This window comes from Protobothrops mucrosquamatus, unplaced genomic scaffold (genome assembly GCF_001527695.2).
Source record: "Protobothrops mucrosquamatus isolate PMUCROS unplaced genomic scaffold, P.Mucros_1.0 scaffold1928, whole genome shotgun sequence".
In the NCBI taxonomy this organism is placed as follows: domain Eukaryota; kingdom Metazoa; phylum Chordata; class Lepidosauria; order Squamata; family Viperidae; genus Protobothrops; species Protobothrops mucrosquamatus.
In genome coordinates, this window is record NW_015388049.1 from 145711 (window position 1) to 170675 (window position 24965).

The window sequence follows — 24965 nt, forward strand, 5'->3', positions numbered from 1 at the left end:
TTGTTGTTTGGGCTCTGTGAAGTGGAAGTTGAGGATCGGTGTGTGCATCTGAGGAGGGGTGCAACTTAGGAACGGTACGCTTGCTCCTGACCTCTCCGTTAACTTAACTTTGATGCAACCGCCTTCTGCTAAACAGCTTTCTTGCCCTCCTCCAGCAGTGGTGTGCTGGAAGAGGAGGAGGAGGAAGAGGAGCATGGGAGATGTAGTTCCACCAGGCCTGGAAACCTGTTCCTTCTTGATCACTGAGGGGTGCAACTACGAATGGTGTGCTTACTCCGAGGCTTTCCATTTGATGCTTCATGGATGACAACGCCTGATGTTGAGGCTTCCACCCTTGGCAACGACCTTCGGCTAAACAGGCTGCTGGAGGGAGGAGGAGGAGCATGGGAGATGTAGTCTGTCGTTCCACCAGGCCCGGAAACACGTTCTTACACTACCTAAACCGGCACCACAAATTCCTAATTATTGACATATCGCCTTTTACGAAAGGAAAGCGGCGGACCGGGGTAAACAAAATTGGAGCAGCCAATAGTTGTGTTGATTGTACTTTTCTTTTGTGCAACGGGGTAGGTGGGAATGAGGTTACTGTTGGCTCGGTTGCCATGGGTGGTTAATCTGCCTTGGAAACACCCCTGGCGAAAGAGCGGGTGTGACGTACCAAGAGGCCGTCTGTGTGTTGCAATGCAAACAAAAAAGTCAGAATCAGGGCTAAATTTCAGTTGTTTTGATACGAATGAAGTGCCACATCGCTCATTGGGGCAGAGGAAGGCTCGGGTTTCACAATGCACGAAGCCCCCCAAAAAATGTAGCTTGCACAATTTCTGGCTGCACAACTTCCAAAAGGATGCCTAACAGATGCTCCCAATTTTCCAAGCCGTCCCCTCGCCGTCTGCCAAATTGTGATTTTTGACGGGAAGCGATGTAATCCTTGGCAAAACCGCAACCTTCACCGTATGTCTAAATTGAAGGATAAGCTGATCGTGGCCTCTTTGTGCCAAGATGAGATTTTTTTCAACCTTTTGCTGAAATTGGTGGTGATTTTTTTGCACCCCAGGTCAGGGAAAACACCACTTCTCCAGATACGGACCGAGATGACACTAAAAGGAACCATTTTGGGGTGTTCCTGTTTTCCGTTTATTTTCTCGTGTCTTTTATTTTCGCCGCTCCCAAGAGCTTTGTTAACGGTTTATCCTACGTCTGCCTCCATGCCCAGGATAGCCTAGAAAGATTTGTGGAGCGTGTTTTGGAGAGAAGCAGAAATAATCCCTCCTTCAAACCAACAAAGGGACGCTTTGTCCCTTAGTGGGTGTCTTCACACTCCTTTTTATCCTGTCCATCTGTTGTTGTGAAAGCTGTTTTCGCTGGGGGATCACACATCTATCTCCCTTGCATAAGGCTGGCGGTCCTTGCAGAGTTGCAGAGAGGCTGTGTTGATATTTGAATCCTGCTATATCTCGGGGCCCAGGAAACCGCCGTGTCTAACGGCTGGAAAATAATTCAGCAGGGCCTCTTAAATCAGGCCAGAGATTTATTGTGATCTTCCTGGGGTGCCTAATCCAGGCTTTCGAACATTGCCCAACAACGCCATCTGCAAACTTTACTTTAAAACCCAAAAGCAAAATTCTCGTAATTTGGAAAGGACAAATTGCTCTGTATCCATGTTTCAAAATTTATTTGAGGGGGGGAAAAAAAGGAGCATTGGTGGTTTTAATGTTCCTAATTAATTTCTGGGCACCCTCTTCTGTTTTTCAGCCCCTGCTGTTTCCCTGGGGCAGCTGGCTTATTGTTCAGTTGGGGAGAAAGAGGATCAAAAGCAGAAACGGTTGTGTGTTGCTAACAGTCCCGCGTCTGTAGTTTTCCCCTCTTCGTTTTCACAAAGGCAGAGGCGCTGTCATGGATGGGACCGGTTTCACTGTCCCCGTTTTTTAGTTTTATAAAAAAAATTAGCAAAAGGGGGAGTTTCACACATCCGTCCTCTGCTTAAGCCAGGCGCGGCTTTAGATCAGTTTAGCTTCTGTTTGAGTTGGAATGAATTATGGTTTGTTTAATCATGGATGAGCCGCAATTAGTGGCATGTGTCCCGTCTTAATTTTGCAATTTGCAACGGTTGAGTTTGTACCACCCAGCGCCAAAATCGGCGGCAGTTTAGCACGGCGCGTGAAGGCAACCCCTTCTTTCCATCTTGCATAAAATAATCTTGGAGGGAGGAGTTCCACCGAAGTTTTTCTCTGAGTCTCCTAATTTTTTCTTTCATTCAACGTCCCCCGATGGACCAAATACCAGGGTGGGTTTTTGGAACATTTTTGTCTCCAGAGCACCAGGCATTTAAATTTACGCTTTGCATTTCGATGGTTGAATAAAGTCCCTTAACCGGGGTTTACTACAGGGATCAAAATCCGCTCTTCTAGTTTTGAATTTTTGTTTTATTGTCGGTCATTTTTATACTCTTGTCTGCCTTGATGCCTTGGGTCTCCTTTCCCCGTGTGTCTCATCAGCATGAATCCTTCTATTAATTAGATTATTAGATGATTATTTTGGCATAGCTAAGCACCAACTTCAGCCCCCCCCCCCCGGATGGTGAAAGGTCCCATCACCTGATCAACGAGACCTTTATCACACCTGCTCACAGACATTTTGTGAGTGTGCCCACAGGCAGGCTTTTCAAATTACAAGCGTATCTTCTAGTTGTGTTTTGAGTGATTTCACTCATTTTAATTTACTCCTCTCCACCTTCAATCTTCACACCCAAGACGCAGACCTGCCCAGTACGTGCCCAGTTCTCTTCCCAGCCCAGCCACAAGCGAAGCTGGGTGTCGCCACGTCTCTGCCTTTTAAATTTTATTTTATTTTTTTTTTTTTGCAAATTCCAGCAAAATTGTTGGCGTGCCGTTGCCACATCATTGAGAGAGAAAAAAAAGAAGCTTCTTAGACGCCAAAATAGCCCCAGCAGCGAAACGGCGTCTGCCTCCCCAATTTTTCCAAGAAAGAGAAGTTGCTAAAGGCACATTCTAAGTTGGTTTGCTGAACTGTGTAGAAGGAATCTTGCTGGATTTTTGTAATATTTGCATCAATTTACAAAATTGCAGAATGTGGGCGTGCAAACTGGGTATAAGAGGAATGTAATCATAACAATTGCTGTTATTCATCGGTTCTTTAGAGTCCTTTTTCCTTCTGTGCAAGGCGCACACACAACCTTTCGTTTCACGCAGTCATACAACACTAAACCCTCCTATCACATTTAAAGGGTGGGAGGGGCCTTGGGGACCATCTGGTCCAATGGTTCTTAAAGTTGGCAACTTTAAGCTGCATGGACTTCAATTCCCAGACGTTTCCAACTGGACTTCAGCTCCCAGAATTCCCCAGCCAGTGGAATTCTGGGAATTGAAGTCCACCCATCTGAACATTTTGAAGTTGAAGCAACGCTGATCCAGTCCAACTCCTGTTTAAGGTACAAGTGTTTGAATTTAGCATAGTCTGTGTGAACCCAACCGTTGTAGGTTGAAAATCTTGGTTTATGGTATGGTTTTTTTGTTGTTGCAATAAACAATAGTTAAATTCTGGCTTAGCATATTATGTACATATTTAAGTTTAATTTCAACTTTAGGAATGGTGACTATTCTAATAGCTACTAGGTATGATAGCTATTGGTTTATAAAACAGTTGGCCACTGTTTTTGCTGCTAGTACTATGAAGTACGTTGTGCCGACATGCCTTTCATGAACTGTTTTGTTTTTTTTTAATTTGATTTATATCCTGCCATTCTACTCCATTAAGCACTAACAGATCTTGTAAAAAGTTAATAAAAGCATAAATTAAAATGAAGTGGTAAAATGAGGTGTGCAATTGCGGTGTGCGTTTGTTTTGGGGTGATGACGTCTGAGATGGTATAGGTTTTCCTGCTTGAGCAGGGGGCTGGACTAGAAGACCTCCAAGGTCCCTTCCAGCTTCTATTCTATTCTATTCTATTCTATTCTATTCTATTCTATTCTATTCTATTCTATTATAGATTCCTTGGTTTATTTAAAGAAAAATGTTAAAATAAATGTTGACGACTCTAATCCTTATGAACCATGGTGAGGCATTGGTCAGAATGCAGTATTGCCCGCTGCCAGCAGTTCGATCCTGACCGGCTCAAGGTTGGCTCAGCCTTCCATCCTTCCGAGGTTGGTACGAGGACCCAGATTGTTAGGGGCAAGAGGCTGACTCTGTAAACTGCTTAAGAGAGGGCTGTAAAACACTCTAAAGCAATATATGTCTTATTGCTATTATTAAGACAATTGTCCAAATTTTGAACACGTGACCATGGGGATGTGGCAGCGGTTGTAAGCATGAAAAACGGCCATAAGTCCCTTTTTTCTGTGCCGTTGTAAACTGTCACTAAATGAATGGTTATAAGCCGAGGACTACCTATAGATGATTCCATAGAAATTTTAAAAACACCTTAGAAACAAAAGTTTTGGGGTTTTTTTTTTAACCTCAGGGGTGTTTCTATGGAAATGTATCCTTCCAAACCAGGCCCTAATATTTATTTTTCCCCCCAAGACAATGGCTCTTAAAAAGTCCTTACAAGCAAGCAAAATGAATGATCAACACACACAAAAAAAAGGAATTTATTTCCCTTCCCCTCCTCCTCTATTCTGCTATATATGCCAAGAAAGTGTCTTGAAGCAGCTGGTCCACAAAAACATACGATATGCATAGAATCCCTAAAGGATACTGAAAGAATGTTGATTTTAATCCAGTGCATGGTTGAAAAGCCATTTCCAGAACTAAATGATGCAGCCTGTTTCCATTCCCTGCACTTAAAGCACACACAAATAATTTAACTGCACATTTAAAGGGGAGAACCCTTTGGTTGGCCATCTCCCCTATAAATTTAAAAAATGATTCAAAATTACACACAAATCCTTTAGCAATAAGGAACGGTTGCTGGAATTGGGTATGTCTCTAGTTTAATGAAGAGAAGGACGAGGGGGGACATGATAGCAGCCTTCCAGTATCTCGGGCTGCCCCAAAGAAGAGGGAGTCAAGCTATTCTCCAAAGCACCTGAAGGCAGGACAAGAAGCAACGGATGGAAACTAACCAAGGAGAGAAGCAACCTAGAACTAAGGAGAAACTTCCTGACAATGAGAACAATTAACCAGTGGAACAACCTGCCTCCAGAAGCGGTGAATGCTCCAACACTGGAAGTTTTTAAGAAGACACTGGACAAACCATTTGTCTATAATGGTATAGGATTTCCTTCCTGAGCAGGGGGTTGGACTAGATGACCTCCAAGGTCCCTTCCAACTTTTTATTATTACTACTACTACTACTATTACTATTATTATGTGATTGACCATCATTAGAGTTTCTGGGAGACGCAGAGTCAACTGACCGATAAAACCACAACTGGGATGCCACAATGGTCGTAGGTGCGAAACCCCCCCCCCAAGTTGGAAAAGGGGATCACGTGACCCCGGGACACTAGCAACCTTCATAAATGTGAGTCGTCAAGCACATGGTCGTGGGGATGCTGCAATGGGCATCAGTCCCTTTTTTCAATGCTGTTATAACTTCAAATAGCCACTAAGTGAACTGTTGTAAGCCGACTACCTGTATGTATTTTTGTTTATCTTGGCTGACCTCACTGAAAGGGTCTTGGGGACCCCCAGGTGACCTCAAACTGCTCTTTGAGAACCGCTGCCTTAGTCTAGCTAGCGCAGCTCCGCTACCATAATTCTAGCAGGGGACCAGATTTATTTTGACAATTGTCTGCCACCTTCCGGCTTGACATGATAGCTCTTTCCAAGCTTAACGAGGCTGAAAGTGCCATCTGAAAGCAGGAAAATGCTATTTAATGATGTCGCTGTCCTGCCTGGAGCCAAACAGCCACGGCAGCAACACTTAAAACATGCATGGGATTGCAATTGTCATATAGCTCAGTGTGCATTTGATCCTAATTCTTTAACACAAGTAGTATGCACGCATGTATATTTGCATGTAGGTAGTCCTTGACTTACAACCAATTCATTTTAGCGACTGTTCAATGTTACAACGGGACTGGAAAAAGTGACTTGCAACAAGTCCTCACACTTATGACCATCGTAGCATTCCCTACAGTCATGTGATCAAAATTCAGGTACGAGTTTATGATGGTTGTAGTGTCCCAAGGTCACGTGGCTAGGAAGATCACACTTCTGACAAGCAAAATCAACGGGAAGCTGGATTGGCTTAACGACTGCATGATTCATTTAACAACTGCAGTGGTTCACTTAGCAACCAGGGCAAAAAAACACCATAAAACTGGGTGCAGTTCGCTTAACCATCTCCTTGCCTAGCAACGGAAATTCTGGCCCCCAAGTGTAGTCATAAACCCACAATTAAATGTAAGTAATAAATGTAAGTTTATTTACACCTATTTATAAATATGGATTTGCAAAAGAAAACCATCATTTAAAATGCTTAGTATTTTTATTTTCTAGACCAGGGGTCTTCAAACTTGGCCCTTTTACGACTTGTGGACTTCAACTCCCAGAATTCCTCAGCCAGCATGCCTGACTGAGGAATTCTGGGAGCTGAAGTTCACAAGTCATAAAAAGGCCAAGTTTGAAGACCCCTGTTCTAGGCACATATATGTAAGGGCAGTAGAGGGCCATTTTTTTTAACTCTTTCTCCAAATACTACAAAATATTAAATCGAAAATTCAATTCTCTATCAAGCAACGTTGATTTCCCGGCACTTCTCACGCATGCGCCCTCGATTGCGGACGTGCCGCATGCGCAACACATGTAAATGGAATTTTTCTTGTGGACGGCCACTCTGCTTCCTTTGCGCCTGCGCGTCCTTTGCGCCTGCCAGCTCCCGCAGCGGGAAGAGCGTGGGAGTCGTTGCCTCTCTTTCCCTGGAGCGTGAGGAAGGGTTGGGGCCAGGACGCATGCGCTGTCTTCGAACCTGATCGGAAGGTTTCATGGAGAGCGGTCGCCGGAGTCAGCGCGAACGGGCACTCGGCGCATGCGTCCTCGCGTGCTTCGCGGCTACAGGCGGCAGAGGGGAAGATGGCGGCGGTGGTACAGAATGTGGTGAAGCTGTGAGTGGAACTGTCCCTCTTTCCCCCCCCCTTTCCTCCCTTTTGCTTGTAATGGTACAACCCGAACCTTGGCGAAGTACGCGCAGGAGGGTTGCTGGGGAAGACTCCATTCCGCTCGCGGGGGTGTTCCTGACAGGATAATGGAAGGAGAGGGGTTAGCTATTGACTCTCTTGTTTTTTTCTCCTCTGCTCATTGCTTAGGACTGAGGCGGTATCTTTAAAAAGTGGGTTATTCTCCCACTCCGTCCGACAAAATCTTCCGGGCGGAGTATATATATATATATATATGTTTGGGGGGAGCTGCAAGAAAGCAAAAGTATCCCCCACCTTAAAGTTTCAGAAGTGAGGTACGTGAGGGGGGGAAAAAACTCGTCCGGCCACCTCAAGATGCCTTTTAAAGATGGGGAGGAGCTTTTTAAAAAGAAAAAAAAAGCCTTTTAAAAAAAATACCCGAACCCCAATTATGAAGCTTCTGAGGGGACAGAGAAAAATCCCCCCCCTCAAAAAAAGGCTTGAATGAAATACAGTAGATGGTGAGAGGAACTTGTGGAGGCGGGGAAAAAAATATCCTTTAATACGAGTAGCTTTTTGAGGGGAAAACTGAGGGGGGGGAAGCAAAGAGAAAAAGGGGGAAATGGAGAGATTTAAGTTTTAGGGAGCATCTTCTCCAACTTGGTATGTTGGACCACAACTCCCATCATCCCAAGCCAGCCCTTGCTGTCTGTCTTCCTGGCAAACTTCACAAGGAAAGTGTGTGTGTGTGTGTGTGTGGGGGAAATAATCAAATTTGGGATTGCTTTTTGGAGAAAATAATCCCCCCCACTCCCCCACCCCAAAAAAGCCCTCAAAATCCTGAATTTCTTTTCTAGGCACCCCACAAAATGGGAAAATAAAAGAGGGGTGGTGGGTTTTTTTCCCTGTTTTTTTTTTTTTTTTTAAATGTACACAGCTTTAGAGGAAAGAAGCGAAGGGTCGGAGAAGAAAAAGTGCAGCCTTTGGAAAAGGAGATTCTCTCTGCAAGGGTGAAAAGAGGAGCCTTTAAATTATATAAATTATAATATTAAATTATAATATTATAATATATAATATATATATATAATATATATAATATTGGGGTTCTCTGCAAGGGTGAAAAGAGGGGCCTTTAAATTATATATATATATAATATATATAATATTGGGGTTCTCTGCAAGGGTGAAAAGAGGGGCCTTTAAATTACACACACACACACACACACACACACACACACACACACACGGGTTCATACAGGGAGTCCTCGACTTACGACCACAACTGAGCCCAAAATTTCTGCTAAGTGAGATTTTACAACTTTCCTTGCCACAGTTCTTAAGTGAAACGTAGTTGGTAAGTTAGTAAGTAAATCTGGCTCCCTCATTGACTTTGCTTGTCATTAGGTCGCAAAAGGGGATCACACGACCCCGGGACGCTGCGACCGTCATAAGTATGAGTCAGTTGCCAAGCGGCTGAATTTTAATCATGGGGCTGCTGCAAAGGTCGTAACTTTGAAAAACGGGCATAAGTCACTTTTTTCAGGACCATTGTAACTTTGGACAGTCCGTAAATGAACTGTTGTAAGTCAAGGACTACCCGTAGTACAGGTAATCCTCTTTTTATGACCACAAGGGAGCCCAAAATCTCCACTGCTAAGTGAGCCGGTTAAGTGCGTTTTGCCCCGTTTTTTGACCTTTCTTGCCACCATTGCTAAGTCAGTTACCGCAGTTAAGTTAGTCACATGGTCGTTAAGTGAATCTGGCTTCACCATTGACTTTGCTTGTCCGAAGGTCGCAAAAGGGGATCCCGTGACCCCAGGATACTGCAACCGTCATAAGTTCATGCCAGTTGCCAAGTGTCTGAATGTTGATCACGTGACCGTGGGGATGCTGCAACGGCTGTGAAAAACGCCCTAAGTCATTTTTTTTCAGTGCCGTTGTATCTTCAAATGGTCACTAAATGAACTATTGTTAAATTTTTGCAGTTGCAAATTGTACAGGCAATAGGAACTCAAAATAATGGTGGAGAAGGATAGATGAGAGTAGCTGTCTTAAAAATAAAATTTACACGCTCATTCTTTCCATTTGAAATAATCAGTTTAAAATTGATTTGGGAGAGCTTATTTCCAGTGAAAAAGCGTTAGGAAGTTGCAAGTTGCGTTGCGAGAATATATAGTTTCTCGATCTCTCACAGCCCTCAAATGCTCCTGACTTGATTAGGGAAAGGAAAAAGAGTTAAATATAATAACATTGGTACTCCATCTTCAAAGATCAAATTGGACGATCGGGGATGCTGTATATTTTCCATGTGAGGCAAACAATCTTAACATGCCCTCCACTGCTCTTTAGGCGAATTTGTTCGGGATGAGGAAGGCAGGATATAGAAAAACTCCAACCCATGAAACAGATGGGTGGACTGGAGATAATTGAGAGAAATAAAAACTTACCACGTGGAAGGAGATAGAGGGACAAAGTTGGAGGGCAGCGTTTTACCCATAGAAAGATGTATAGACTCGATGCATTTTAGGAGAATAATTGAAATTGTCAAAATCCTAGACTTAGTGGAGGTTTGAGCAACCCTCCTACTCAGTTATTTTTGAATGCTGTGAAGAATTGCGATAGAGATGGTTAAACCAGGAGCTTCGTGTTTTATCCCAAATTTCGGAACAAAACTCTGCTATTGTTGAAGAAATTATGTGTCCTGAACCAAGGTCATTTTTTAATGTTGACTTGTGTTTCTAAATTTATTTCAGCTGTTTCAATAGATATTTTTATTATCAAGATTGAATATAAAACACTGTAAACATAGTGGGATTCTCATTTAACTACTTAATTTTCTCTCCTTCTCTTTGGTTTCCTCCCCAGACAGCAAAGTTGTAACATTATTTTCTTCCCAGCAAGTTGCATTGTTTTCTGTACCCTCCTTTAGCTTTTTTAGTGTTTTTTTTTAAACACTGAAATTACTATAATTATAGACTGTTCAATTAGAGAGACTTCATTGCTGCTGCACCACCGGTTTTTTAAGAACAAGGGAAAAATGCAAGCTGTGTACACTTAGATATTTCTGCATTCTTTTCTCTTAGAAGTTTCCACCTAAGCCTCTGCTGTTGGATTTATTGAATAGAATTGGGCATTTTCTTTCTTCAGTGAATTTACTAGATTGAAAGACAGTTGCTGTATATAAAATACCAGCTTCACAGGTGCTTCTTTTGTTCTGAAAAGAAAAGCTTAAATCCATGCTTATAATTTGAATTTCAAACCAGCCTCTTCGCATTTAATTATGACAATATCTGCGAAGGACCAGCTGTGGGAATGAAATACAATATTTGCAATCTGTCAAAAGATCTACCCTGCTAGGGATGGTTTCTTGTAATGCTTAGGAAATGAGATCATCCATCTATAGTTTCCTGGATTAAATGGAGGCAGGTTCATCATCAGACTAAGCGATAATGTGATATACTCAACAGCCAAGTGAATAAAGATATTATAGCTTCAACAATAAATCATGCTTTTTTAAAAAAAGTAGCTTTATGTTACGTACAAACCCATTTAGGCCCTCCCAAGGAAGTAATTCAGGCAGGGATACACAATCAGAATCCCCAAGGCTGAACGCAGATTCTCCCAAAAGCTGGCGCTGGTTTGTACTTTTCAATGTGAAAGAGAAAATTACAGAAGGGTTGGGGCCAGCCATATTCAACTGAGTTGTAATTATTAAATGAAATCAAATAACAATTTTGCTGAATTTTACTTCCAGCCTTTATATCAAAACATTCTTCAACACACACACACCCCAAAAAAACCCACGCACACCCTTGTACTACAGAAAGACATTTCGTTAATGATGTCCACCCCAATCTTTTGTCCTAGCCTTGGTGAACAGTACTACAAGGATGCAATGGAGCAGTGCCATAATTACAACGCCCGACTGTGTGCTGAGAGGAGCGTTCGATTACCGTTCCTGGATTCGCAGACTGGGGTGGCACAGAGTAATTGCTACATTTGGATGGAGAAGCGGCACAGGGGACCAGGTGAGGCATCTGGACGTCATATGAAAACCTGGGCTCTACCCAGGATGTCAGTTCCGTGGTGTCAGTTTCAGGCAGCAGCTTCCATGCGTCAGTTCATATATGTATGTATGTATGTGTATATATATGTGTGTGTGTATATATATATTGGGGGGGGTTTCAGTGACATCAGTGTGAATTAGTGCTGGTATAGACTAAAAATGCGCTTTTATTTTATTTATTAAACTCATATCCTGCCCATCTCACTATCAAGTAACTCTGGCAAATAATGATTCCTGCAATTCAAACAGCTGCCGGAAATGTTCTATACCCCAAACCGGAAGAGTTTGCCATAAACTTTGTCTAACTTTATGTATAAAAGTTTTATACACACACACACACATACTTTCCCCCGATCTTTATACATAAATGGAATAATTAAACATGCTTTGATTTCCTTTTTTTTCTGTTGGAAGGTTTGGCATCTGGCCAGCTCTATTCCTATCCAGCTCGACGCTGGCGGAAGAAACGCCGTTCTCATCCGCCAGAAGATCCAAGACTTTCTTTTCCTACCGTTAAACCAGGTTTGCCTTGTCTGTATTATACAAAGTTTTAAATTTCTATCTTTACAGATGAATCATAACAAGAGCTTCCGCCTGGCAGAAGCGATCGTTCAGGCAGACATGACAGAATTTGTAATTGCCCGGGCAAATTCCGGGATAATTTGGAACGTGCCCCATCACAGGTGGATGGGCTATCTGAGGACGAGAACTCTGTAGTTCTAAATCAGCCGTAGAAAAGTATCTTTGTATCCTGTTACTTGCATACTAATGGACCAAAAGGACAGCCAGACATTTAAAAAAAAAGTCAGGTTGCAACTAAGAATTCCATGCAGATCAACATTAAAAAGTGGCAGAAGAGACCATATCGTTCTCGTGTTAGGACCTAATAGATTTCTGCATTGGCCTGTGATGCCTGTCAGACTTTTCTTAGGTTATTTGGCCAAGTTAATGGAAGTTTAGATTGAGAAGTCCTTGGTGCTCTCTGAGCTTAGTTGTTTTCTTGCGGACGTTTCATGACTCAACTAGGTAACATCATCAGTGCTAGAAGGGAGGAGGAGGAGGAGGACTGTAGGGTCCTTGGTGCTCTCTGAGCTTGGTGGTTTTCCTGCAGACGTTTCATGACCCAAACTAGGTAATAGTGCCAGTGTACTAGCGCTGGTGATGTTACCTAGTTTGGGTCTTGAAACGTCTGCAAGAAAACAACCAAGCTCAGAGAGCACCAAAGACCCTTTATTTCAGCCCTGAGTTATAAATATTATCTTTCTTGGTAAAGTTTAGATTCTTTGTCTTAATGGCATTAAGACAATGAAACCTCTGTTTTTGGCAGACACTGAGCAGGCCCTAAAGAAAGAAGGCCTAATCTCTCAAGATGGCAGCAGCTTGGAGGCCCTCTTAAGGACAGACCCCCTTGAGAAGCGCAGCTTGCCTGACCCTCGTACTGACGAAGACAGCCTCAGCGAGTTCCCTGTTGCCAATAGCCGCACCCGGAAGGTAGGGTAGAGAATGGCAGCCTGTGGTAAAATAAGACATCTTTCCTTTGAAAGATGCTCATTTATAGAACATACTGTTCTTCCTTTCCCTTTCCTTTCCCTTCCCTTCCCTTCCCTTTTCTTTCCTTTTCCTTCGTTTTCTTTCCTTTCCTTTCCTTTCCCTTCGTTTCCTTTCCCTTCGTTTCCCTTCCTTTCCTTTCCTTTCCTTTCCTTTCGTTTCCCTTCATTTCCTTCCCCTTCCTTTCCTTTCCTTCTTTCCCTTCCCTTCCCTCCCCTCCTAACTTCCCTTCCCTCCCCTCCTTCTAACTTCCTTTCCTCCTTTCCTTTCCTTTCCTCCTTTCCTTTTCTTCCCTTCCCTCCTTCCTTTCCTTTCCTTCCCTACCCTACTCTATCCTTCTTCTCCCTTCTTTCTTATTGCCAGCCAACTCAACAAGTGGCTCTGGCCAGCGAGGAAAATTAAAAGTAAAATTAAAAAAACAAGCATAATAATACAAAGCTGCCAAGAATAAATCATTTGCATTTTATTTATTAACTTTATATCTCCCTGTCAGGCGACTCTTGCGTCTCAGGGTGAGGGTTGTATAGCAACCACTCTCTGGCCTCTTCCCCTTGGGAATAGTGTCATGGATCTCCAGTTGGGAGAAGGATTAGAAATGGATCGCCCCTCATTCCTTTCTATGTCCTGTTGACTGGGGTCCTGTAGAGAAACCAGAGCTTGTTTTTAGACTCCTTTACCCTTGCTTCACGCTGACCATTAAAATTCACTGCAAAGAGATATAGAGCTCTTGGGCAAGGATTGTACCATTGAGCCACTAGGCCAGGGGTAGGCAACCTGGGCTCTTTTATGACTGGTGGACTTCAGCTCCCAGAATTCCTGAGCCAGCCACGCTGAGGGGAAAGGGAGAGGTTTCCAAGCTGAGCCATGCTGGCTCAGGAATTCTGGGAGTTGAAGTCCACCAGTCATAAAAGAGCCCAGGTTGCCTACCCTTGTACTAGGTGAAATAAGGAAAAACACAGCTTATGAATAGTTGGTTCCATCATATATTTGAGAGAGTGTAAAATATTTGTTAGATGATAAAAAAAGAGATGTAGTGGCAATATCCTGGGTCCTATTTAAGTCCTCTCTATTTATCATTCAGGCTGTACCTGCCTTTGGATTCAGAATCTGCATTGAGAATGGTCCCTGATTGAGCAAGAACATTGTTGCTCTTAGCATTTGTCCTGCACAACTGCGGAGCCTCTTTGTTGTTTGCGCTGCGCTTGCCTAGTTCTTACAGCGAAGCTATCGATGCGTGACGAGACAAGGGGGGGGGCTGTTTATCAATCAGCTCTTCACAGAACCTGACACCCACAGAGCTATGATTTAGCAGGAACATTCTTTGGATAAACCAAGCATCCTTCCCTCATCGCTTTTTTGCATCCTTTTCTTTCTGTTTCAGCGAATTCTGGAACCTGATGATTTCTTGGATGATCTGGATGATGAGGACTACGAGGAAGACACCCCAAAACGACGAGGCAAAGGAAAGGCCAAGGTATGGGTTAATGTGCCCCCCCCTCCTTAAAACTTTCCTCCATTTCAAATTCTGTGGGCTCGTTGGATCTTACATAGGCTCCTCTAATGCAGAGTAAGGAGTGCGTCTGGGCAATTTAGGCAAGGGGATAGTTAAGTGTCCCAAAAGATGCTGAGAAGGCAGGTATTTTGAGTAGAAGCCATTGGCTGGGTTGCAGATTTCACTCTAAGCGCATAAAAATCAAATTCTGAGAGTCTTGCTTAATCTAAGATACCGTTACCTGCCATCTGAAAAAAGATCTTAAAGTGGTTTAGAGAAATGAATAAATACTCATTTTAAGATGGTTACAAATATCTTTCACTGGGTGGCAGCATTGCTCTACACATTTTCCTAATTTGATGAGCAGAATTAACTGAAGCTACGTGCAGGTAGTCCTCGCTTAACGCTAATTGGGACCGACAACTCTGCTACTAAGCAAAGTGGTCGCTCCACGAGGAAAACCCGCGACCGTAACTGTGCTAGTCATAGTTGTCATGCTTCTCTTCTGTTTGTTTGAATTGCAGGAATTAGAACAGCAATATCTGAGATTTCAATCTTAAAACCCAGCCATCTTGAATTTCACTTTGTCCCCAAACCAGAAAGAAAGCATCATATTCTTCATCTGCCATCAGTTTTTTTTTGTTTGTTTTAAATCTAATTTCCTTATAGGGTAAAGGAGTTGGGAGTGCTCGGAAAAAGTTGGATGCTGCCATTTTGGAAGACAGAGACAAACCGTACGCATGTGACAGTGAGTAAGAAGGCGGGCCGGGTTATAGGAAACAGCTTCTTGATTTTACTGGTGTATAGTCTGGGAACAGCTCCTGGTGTTAGGATGGGGTTGTGTGACAATGCCCTGGTGGGGGTACGCCCCCCCTCCTTTTACTTGGCCCCCCGTTAATCCTGCACTGTGCCAGGGGCTGTTTGGGGAGAGCTGAAATACATCATTCGTCACACAGTGTGAAGGGGATAACATTTCTTTGCCCAACTTCAGAAAATGGCAGGTTTTTTCAGTTTTGCCCGATGAGGAATTCAGTGAGAGGCAGAAATACGCAGCATTGGCCACCTTCTCTGCTGCTGCTTGAAGTCAGCAGAGATTCACTTGGCATTCTCAGTTGGGGTCGTCGCTGTTCCTTTCTCTGTCCCAGTAGTGGAATTCTGGGCAAAGAACCCCAAAGTTCTTCTGGAGGATCCTGGGATTGCACAGGAAGGAGAATCTGTTTCACCCTGGAATTCTTTTCTGCGATTGGGAATCGTGTTTTGCGCTTCGCATGCAGACCTCCAGAGTTGTGGTGGACAGGGTTCTCCTTCGGTTCCACATTTCACAACTTTTTGACCTTTGACCCTGCACACCGATTCTGCAAAAAAAAAACAAAAAAAAAAACCCCATGAAACCTCAGTGATTAATGGAAAAATTGGGAGAGAAGGGTGATTGGCAAGACCCCTTTCCCAAAGGGCAAATCGTGAGTTTTTGAAATTACTTTTCTTTCTCTCCTCCTTTACTCTCCTGTGAGAATTTTATACTACCCCTCTTGATTTGAAATAACACCAGTGAGCTTTTGTTTTTCTCTCCTCCTTTTTAATCGCTCTGTATAGCTGACTGTGTGCATGTGATGTGCGTGACCTTTATAGATTGCCTTCACCTTTCTCTCATTCTCTTTCTGTATTTCAGATAGTTACAAACAAAAGCATACCTCGAAACCTCCTGACCGAGGTATTCCATTCTTTCTGTCTTGCTGTTTAATTTCCTCCTGACTTTGTTCTTCTGAAATGTTAGTTTTAAAAACTCTTCTTTTTTTTTTTTCCTTCCTTTTTTTAAAAAAGCGGGTCTTCTCACGCAGAGTGCCAAAAATCCCTCCCTTCCGATGACACCTACTTTGGTTTTATGTATGCGACGTACTGAGGGGGGAAACATGCATTTGTGCGTGTATTTGTGTGTTTGGGAAAGATGCAAATTCTTTTGAAGTGTTGGGGGTGAACGTTGAATTGAGAATTCAATATTTTCATTTTGGTCTAGAGGAGGACAGATTCGAGATAGCGTCAAGCTGGGCAAAGTAAGGCCAAAGAGAAGATGGTTTCTGGGGAATTCTGGGAGTTGAAGTCCACATGTCTTAAAGAAACACTGTTGTGTAGCAAAACTGGCTGTGGCAAAAATCCCCGGCGTCGTTCAAATCAGCTGCATTTCCAAATCTGCTCTGGGAGATGTTGGATGTTGAAAGGCTTGCATTTACTTTCATTGTTGCTAGAATCTGTAAATTCTGTTTAATATACCAATTATCTTAACTGGCATTAAGAGAGAGGATTGTTTTTCTCCCGGCCTCTTCCCTGCTGGGCCCATGCCCTACGGAGTGGGGGGAGCATCTGAGTTGGGACTTTGCCTTCTCCAGCTGAGAAGACTTGTTAGCACAGGAACGGGGCAAAAGGTCTTCAGATTTTGTAAATTCTGTTAATAATAGCCCAAAGTTTGAGTCTTCGGTATTCATTCCCTTCATTAGGCGACCTCTGAGCTATTTGCTGGACCTCAGCAGCCGAGGTGATCCTAGATAATCTGTTGGATTCCCTCGGTGCAAAAATGGAGATGCTCAATTCTGGTAGACTCTGGGTGTATAACCAGCCCTGCTGGCTTTCTCCCTGACAAAGAAAGACAGTTCTAAGCCTGAGTTCAACTGTAGATAATGACGAGAGACAAATCCTTGATAACAGAAATGCAATAATCAGGATAAATTTGTAAGTTTGAAGGAGAAGGCTGGGATTTCCTTTTATTATTATTATTATTATTTATTGAATTTATATACCGCCCTATCTCCCACCAGCAGATGTTCTGAGCCAGAACTTTTTCCTTATCCATTTTGGTTGCTGACTGTAGTAGCTGCGTAGAGTAGGGCCTGCTAGTTCAGGTTCTTAACTTAATCAGCTGGGTTTACACAACCCTTAGAGGGATGTGACTTTTTTTCCTCTTGACAAATTAGATTTCCAATTTCTGGACATTCACACACATACACACACAGAGACGCATTCCTGTGCGCATACAGAAACACACATGAGTATGAGACCTGCATAGCTCAAAGGATTTGTTTCTTTTTATCCTCCACTTCCCTCCCGCCAGCTTCTCTACTGCTTCCTTCTAAATATGGTCTGTTTTCTCGTTCCTGGCCTGAGCTGTTTCCAGATTTAGGACATATTGTTTGGGGGATTAATTTTAGCTGCAAAGAAGAGGATGGATTATTTGTTCTCCTTCCCTTGACTCTGAATCTGTTCCTGGCACGTTCTAAAGCTAGGAAACAGTTTTGTCAGATCTTCTTATTTTCCAGGGTACATTCTGTCAAGAGAAGATAAGCGCAGCTAAATCCTCTTTTCTGTAGAGCAGGCATTTCCAAACTTGGCAATTTTAAGACTTGTGTACTTCAAGTCCCAGAATTCATGGCACGGGCTGGCTGAGGAATTCTGGGCGTTGAAGTCCACGAGTCTCAAAGTTGCCAAGTTTGGAGATCCCTGCTGTAAATAGTTGTGGACTCACTGGTGTCGCTAACACTCCTTGGATGGCCTTGATGATGGATGCGGAGAATTGTAATTCAGCAGTATGAAGCAGGCATATTCCTAACCTTTTAATCCCTGAATTCCACTAACACTCACCTTTCCTTTTATGATCAGAGTCAAAGAGTGATTGTGGTGGTTTTTGTCTCTTCCTTTTTTCCATAACAGGGAGCTAGTTTTAGAGCATTATCTAAAGAATCTGCTGGGTGGAAAAGAGGGAACTATTTTCTGTGACTGGCATTGAAATCGCAGCTAATGCGAAAAAATGCATTAACCGGTGTTTAGCTTTCGTGAGGTCATTTGCCAGGCTGGGCTTAAACTGGCACAAATACTGTATGTCAGAAAGCACAAGGCTGTACAGAAGTACAGGAAGTGGCTTCGTGTCCCAAGCACCACATGAGCCAAAATTTGTCATAGGGAAGAGAACAAAAAAATGGAATCGGAGCAGATTGAAAAATAGTGCAAGTCTTTTAACTATGAGAAGACTTAATTACAATAAAGTCTGGAACGGGGATATTTATGCAAAAGAACGTCCAAGGAAGGCTGGATTTGGGAAAGGAGGTGGTCATACCTGGGGTTTGGGAGGAACTGAGCAACGGGTGGAGTCTTGTGTAAACATGATTTTTTTTTTCAAGACACATTATCCTGCACATGTGGAAGGGCAGAAAAATGTCCTCGCTGTCCATTGAATAGCCTTAACCTTTGCTTTTTGGACATCGAGATAACATCCGTTGACTTTCAGACCTCTTGTTTCATGAAAACCAGGGGTTGAATTTCATCACTCCTTGTCTGCATGCACTCTGTGGCTTGTTTGCAATGCTGGGTTGGGGTGGGGAGTGTTGGTCATGCCATGATTGTGGCAAGTGGCTGTTTTTTGTTTGTGGCCCTGAATGAGCTGCCTTGGGAGTTCACCGAGTCCCTTTTAAGACAGTGGTTCCCAACCTTTTCTATACCCTGCACCCCAAGAACTCTTCTGATATATTCTCGCACCCCTTACAAAAGTTTGAAATAACGGCAACCAATTATGCATATACACTATAATTTTGAAACCTCAAGTTTTTGCACCCCCTGGAATATCCTTTCGCACCCCTGGTTGGGAACCCCTACCTTAAGACAAGGTTACAGGCAGAGCTTGGGTGTAGCTGAGTTTTGCTCTGAGAAGAGAGAACATGTCACCCTGCGATCAGCTCTGTGCAACTGTAGGCACCCCTTCTGCTCTACAGCAGCAGTCCTCTACTTACAACCTTAACTGAGCCCGGAATTACAGCCGTTAAGCCGTTGCGGTAGTCATTCGAAGCATCGTGTGACTGGATTCAAAGTTACGATCGCTTGCAACAACAGTCATTGAGCGAATGCAACAGTCGTTAAGCGAATCCATTTTCCCCAATAGCCCTCCCCCCCCTTTTTTTTGGCTGGGAACCAGAAGAAAAACTGAAAACCCAGCCAAAAAAAAAATACGTCACCATCGCAGTTGCTGCAAAAGTGGCGCCGGTTGCTAAAATGTGCCCAAAATGTGATTGTGGGGCTGCAGGCTGGGGTGTGCGACTGTCGTAACTCCAAAAAGAGCTCATCGGTAGCTCTGGGGAGGCCTGTCATCACTTTGAGTGAGCGGTGGTAAATTGAGGAGTACCTGTTTGGGGAAGCAGGCCACGTGCTGTGGGGTGGCCTTTGGGTGAAGGATAGCCCACTGGTGGGGTCTGCGGAGAAGGGACGTGGGAGGGTGTTCTTTTACAGCCGGCTTGCCTCTCAGTGTTCTCTTCTGATCCTTCCTTCGTTCAGTCTGTGGGAAACGCTACAAGAATCGTCCCGGCCTGAGCTACCACTACGCTCACTGTCACCTGGCGGAAGAAGAAGGGGAGGACAAGGAAGACTCTCAGCCCCCCACGCCCGTCTCCCAGAGATCGGAGGAGCAGAAAAGTAAGCTGCAGGGAGCTTCCCTCCCTCCCTTTGACTTGTTTGGAGTTGGGTGCAAGTCCCCCAGCGCCTGTTTTCTACACTGCTCTTCAGCCTGGTCCCCGTGAATCAGGGCGGGACCTTTGTTTGGCCCTGCTGGTCTTTGCATAATGGAGATTATGGAACAGTCTTACTGTCAGCTTGCCTTTGTCCACCTCATCACACATCCACTCCCTCCCTCCCTCCTTCTCCAGCTCCTTGCTGGGCCTCTTGTTTTGAATCACCTGCAGTTGCCAAACTCCGAAAGGGCTTGAGCTCTGTTGCCCAATTCCGCTTGTCAATGGGAGCCTTCTCTCGAGAGGGGCGTCTCCTCCTCCTCCTCAGCCAGTTTCCTCGCCCTTCCATTTTCAGAGCCGATCACGGTGCCCCACACCTCCAACAACGAGAACTTGGCAGGCTACAATTACCCAACCGCCGTTAGAAATGGGCTTAGCTCTTCTTCTTCTTCTTCTTGGGCCCTATCCGTTATCGGACGTTGGCGATCCTGTTTTTATCAGCAGCCGCACGAAAAAGTGCTGCTGAGTTTTGTCCAAAGCAGTCCCTTAGATTTTGAAGCCACGATGTTCTTCTTCTTCTGCCTGGACCTCGTTTGCCTTCCAACTTTCCCTGGAGGATTAAATGGAGTATGCCGTATTTTTCTGGGGTGTCACATCACATGTCCGAAATATTCTAATTTTCGTTTTTTAATTGTTTTGATGATTTCCCTGGGCTTTCCCAGGCGGTTGATCCCCTCCTCATTTCTGATCTTGTCAGCCCAGCTTCTACGTAACAGCCGCCTGTCGATCCACAGGGCTTAGCTATAGTGGTTTGAAACTTAAGTGGTAGCAGGAGGGAACTGCACCCAGGTGGCTTTCCGAGGTTAAAAAAAAAGAAATAATTTGCAGTGAGTGCCTGTGTTAGGAAACTCGCTGAGCCCAAGTGGGGTTGCTAATGTCTCAAGTTATGCCGCCCAAAGTTTTCCGTGCGGGATTTGCCCATTTTGGGACAGGGTGTGTGTGTGTGTGTGTGTGTTTGTCTTGGGATTTATCTGGGCTGCTAAACAGGACATGCCTCTGCTGTGCTTTGAAAGACAAACCCCTTCTGCTTCCCTAGCCAAGAAGGGTCCCGACGGTTTGGCCCTGCCCAATAACTACTGCGACTTTTGTCTGGGAGACTCGAAGATCAACAAGAAGACGGGTCAACCCGAAGAGCTGGTTTCGTGCTCGGACTGTGGGCGATCAGGTACGCGAGCCCTTGGGTACCATTGGGTACCCTTGAAAAAAAGGACTGGTGGGGCTCTTTTGCCTTAGCTGTCCCCCTGCAAATAGCTCACCTGCCTTTCCTAGGGTGGAGTGGTCTGTCTGAATGCTGCTGCTTTCTCTCACCTCTCCAGGGCACCCATCTTGCTTGCAGTTCACCCCAGTCATGATGGCTGCCGTGAAGACCTACCGCTGGCAGTGTATTGAATGCAAGTGCTGTAACATCTGCGGGACCTCTGAGAACGACGTGAGTGTGCTTTTTTCCTCTCTCTTCTTAGATAAGATAAGATAACCTTTATTGTCATTTTTTTACCGTGGGCACAACGCCACACATCAAAAGTGAAATTTAGTTGCCCACTCTCAAAGTGAAACACATCTTGTCCCCAGAGGCTGATCTGATTCAGGTTGGAATTTAATCTCCTTAGTTATGCCTTCTTCTTCCTTTTGGGGGACAGCCCTCCTCCCCCCCGCTTCTCCTTTGGACTTGACCTCTCCCCCTCTGATACTGGATCCTTTGAAGCCTGCTTCTTGTGATGGATCCTCCTGGAAACCAAGATTAGTTCTGAATTTGAATCACCAAATTTGGATTGCTCTCTTCTTTGCAGCCTGTTTCAAAACGTACACAAAGCCCTCTCCTTTAAACTCACTCTCGAGAACTCATTTTCTGGGTTTTCGTTGTACGTAAAATCATAAACTCAGTGGCTAGATTCATGCTGGGCTACTAAAAATGATCCCAGCTGAGGAAGTTGGAAGGTTGAGTGGAGCTGCATAATTTGCTTCTGGGTGAAGATTGTGCTATGAACCTGGCCAGGGTCTAAGTGTATTGATTACGTGGAGCTTCTTGGCGGGGGGGGGGAAACCCCTCTTAAATTGAAAACAGTTGCCTTGAACCTCACCTGCCGAGTCCCAACCCTGGTCTGACCATTCTGGAGAGCCTTCCAAGTATGGGGTCTTTTGCATGCCGGGAAATGTCACGTTTTGGGGTTCATAAAAAGAAAGGAAGTACTTAAGTTCTCTGGGTGCTGTTTTCTCCAGTCCAAAAGGCGGTGGGATTAAGCAGTATTCTTCTTCATTGCCTTCTCCCCATCTTCCTTAGGACCAGCTGCTGTTCTGTGACGATTGTGACCGTGGTTATCACATGTACTGCCTCACTCCACCGATGTCAGAACCTCCGGAAGGTGAGCGCGATTCTGCTCCCACTCTTGTCCCTCCCCCACCTTTCACCTGGGTGAGATTTTGGGAGTTGTGAAGGGTTGTGCAGAGCCCACAGTTATAAAGCAGCCTGCTTCCTTCGCCTTGATCTTCTTCCTTCCCCCACCCTGGCTGCCCAGGATGAAATTGGTGGTCCAGCTCATCAGGAAGACCCAGCTTATAGCCCACTACTCTGGCTCCTTCTCTTTTTAAAATCAAAATGTGAAGACACCTGGGGGTGGCAGGTTAGAGACCAGTCCCATGAAGGGTGCCTGTGATGCTTCAAGATGAAATGGCCAGCACCCGAGTGTTACGGAACCAGTAGCATTTTAAAGCCCCAAATCTTGTTTTAGCCTCCAACTTAACAAAAAAAAATTGGCCTGTCACGAAACCTCATGAGATTTCAAGATGCCCAGAGTCATCTTATTGGAGCAATGGCAGCATATAAATTAAGATAGAATGAAAGAAAGAGAGGGAGGGAGGGAGGGAGGGAAAGAGGCAGGAAGGAGGGAAGGAATTTAAAAAAGGGAAGAAGGAATTAATTTAAAAGAAGGAAGGAATAGGAAGGAAGGAATTTAAAGGAAGGAAGGAAAGAAATTTAAAAAGGAGAGAAATTTAAAAAGGGAAGGAAGTTCAGAATTAGCACACATGTACATGCGCGCGCATGCACGCACATACACACACACAGGCAAAAGCTACCATCTTTAAAAGTTGCCAACCCTTCCTTTATCACGACAAGGCAAAAGGTGGCTCTCTTGTTTCCAGAGCAGGAGCTGGCTCAGGCCTTTGGGAGGATCCTTTCAGCTCGTGTTGATTTCAAACAGTCCATGTCATTTTGACCTCACAAAGAGAATCACACTCAGGCTTTAGTTAAATTAAGAGATGCAGAGAAAGTTTCTCTGCATGTGTTTTCTCTTCTCTTGCAACTGGTCTTCTAACAAGGAGGGGACCCACACAACCAGACGGGCTCCATTGCAGAGGCCCGCAGGATGTGAGCCAATGCACTGTCCCATCTAGAGGTTCCTGGAATTAATCTTTACATCTCCAGTTAAACATTAGTCGGAGGAGGTGACGACCTCTGCCCGAGAATCTGACATGTCGATGCCAACCTGGCAGTAATCATTTGCTCATGTCAAGAGAGTCCCAAACCGGCTTACTCGCTGTTTCCTGACAGTGAGGACGATTAATCAGTGGAACAGCTTACCACTTGGAACTGTGGGCGCTCCATCACCGGAGGTTTTCAAGAAAAGACGGATTGTCTGGGATGGTATAAGGACTCCTGTCTTGGGCAGCGGGTTGCAGCTAGGCAACCTCGGCTCTTTTAGGACTGGTGGACTTCAACTCCCAGAATTCCTGAGCCAGCCATGCTGAGGGGAAAGGGAGAGGTTTCCAAGCTGAGCCATGCTGGCTCAGGAATTCTGGGAGTTGAAGTCCACCAGTCATAAAAGAGCCAAGGTTGCCTACCCCTGGACTAGAAGACCTCCAAGGTCCCTTCCAGGCCAATGACTCTATGATTTACCATCCATAAGCTTCCGATCTGACCTGAGAAACCTAAAAGGAATGGGAATAAGCAGAGAAAGGGGAAAGAGGCCTGAGTCACAATTACATAGGTTCGCCACCACTGGTATAGGGTTTCCTGCCTGAGCAGGGGGTTGGACTAGATGACCTCCAAGGTCCCTTCCAACTTTATTATTATTATTATTATTACAGTTTGTTTAGTGACTGAAGTTAACAGCACTGCAAAAAAGTGATTTGCAACCCTCTTTCACACTTAACGACCGTGGCAGCATCCCCATGGTCACCTGATTTATATTCAGACGCTTGACAAGCTGACTCACATTTATAACGGTTCGCGTGATCCCCTTTTGCAACCTTCTGGCAAGCCGAGTCCACGGGGAAGCCAGGTTCACTTAACAAAACCGTGCGCGACCAACTTAACCCCTGCGGTGACTCCCTTAACAACTGCGGCCGGAAAAAAGCCGTAAAATGGGGGCAAAACTCACTTTGGCAAATTTTGTCAGCAGAAATGTTGAGCTCCATTGTGGCCGTAAACCGAGGACTGTTATGTACCCAGCCGTGCTTTTTTTTTTTACCGTCACTAGTTTGAATAAGGAAAATGCTTTTCTCCTCGCAGGAAGCTGGAGTTGTCACCTCTGCCTGGATTTGCTGAAGGAGAAAGCCTCGATCTTCCAGAACCAGAACGCCTCCTGAAAGTTGCTTTTCAGTCTTGGAAGAGAACCGTTCATTTGTCCAGTCTTTCTCTTGGGGTTTTAATCTTTCTCCGGCTGCTGCCTCCCACTTTGGGTCAGTGTCTCCCTTATTGGATCACACCTCTGCACGCACACACGCACACACACACCCCTGCCTCACTGCCTCTCCTTCTGTCGGTCCCCCTGCCTCCTCCCTGGCAGTCGGGGCTTAGAATCCCTTCTCTTCCCCCTTAACCTTCACCTAAGAATTTTGAGACCCTTTTCTCAAAAAGTAATAATAATAAATCCGGCATCCACGATAGGCTGAGCATCACCACAAGGTTTTGCACTAATACCCCAGCTGTGCGAGCGAGACCGGAAGGAAAACGAAAGAAAGAATGGTTTTTTGGGCTGGTTTTTCCATCCGCTTCCTTCTTTTCGGCCCCATCGCAGTGGTCTGTGACCCCGAAGCTTCTAAACTCGGCTTGTTCCTTCGTCCCTATAAGAAACCTTTCTTTCCCCACCACCAACGTGGTTTAAAAGGGGCGCCACAGCAGCCTTGGAGAGGTTCGTGGGCGGCCTGGGAACCCAAATCAAAGGCATCCCCGAGGCTTGGCTCAAGCAAGCACCCACAGCAAAGTAACTCGGTTTGCCTTGTTCCAAAACGATCGTCTCA

The 24965-nt window shown here is 44.7% G+C and overlaps 1 protein-coding gene across 2 annotated transcripts; it reads left to right on the forward strand.

Annotated features, from left to right (window-relative positions):
- Positions 1-7027: 7027 nt before the first annotated feature.
- On the forward strand, positions 7028-24449 carry DPF2 (double PHD fingers 2). Of its 2 annotated transcripts, XM_015823611.1 has the most exons (12): positions 7028-7070; positions 10949-11109; positions 11562-11669; positions 12475-12638; positions 14077-14169; positions 14857-14935; positions 15857-15898; positions 19498-19635; positions 20764-20892; positions 21044-21156; positions 22006-22087; positions 24235-24449. In XM_015823611.1, the coding sequence occupies exons 1-12, from the start codon at positions 7039-7041 to the stop codon at positions 24309-24311; spliced, it is 1218 nt and encodes a 405-aa protein (XP_015679097.1). In that variant the 5' UTR covers positions 7028-7038; the 3' UTR covers positions 24312-24449. The 2 variants fall into 2 exon arrangements, with proteins under 2 accessions (XP_015679097.1, XP_015679098.1); XM_015823612.1 differs by lacking the exon at positions 15857-15898.
- Positions 24450-24965: the final 516 nt, after the last annotated feature.

Excerpts from the sequence above, each read along its gene's own strand:
- DPF2 (XM_015823611.1), top strand. The coding sequence starts at position 7,039 with ATGGCGGCGGTGGTACAGAATGTGGTGAAGCT. Across the intron at positions 12,639-14,076 it reads CCAATAGCCGCACCCGGAAG|CGAATTCTGGAACCTGATGA; the intron begins GTAGGGTAGAGA and ends TTTCTGTTTCAG. Across the intron at positions 20,893-21,043 it reads CTCGGACTGTGGGCGATCAG|GGCACCCATCTTGCTTGCAG; the intron begins GTACGCGAGCCC and ends TCACCTCTCCAG.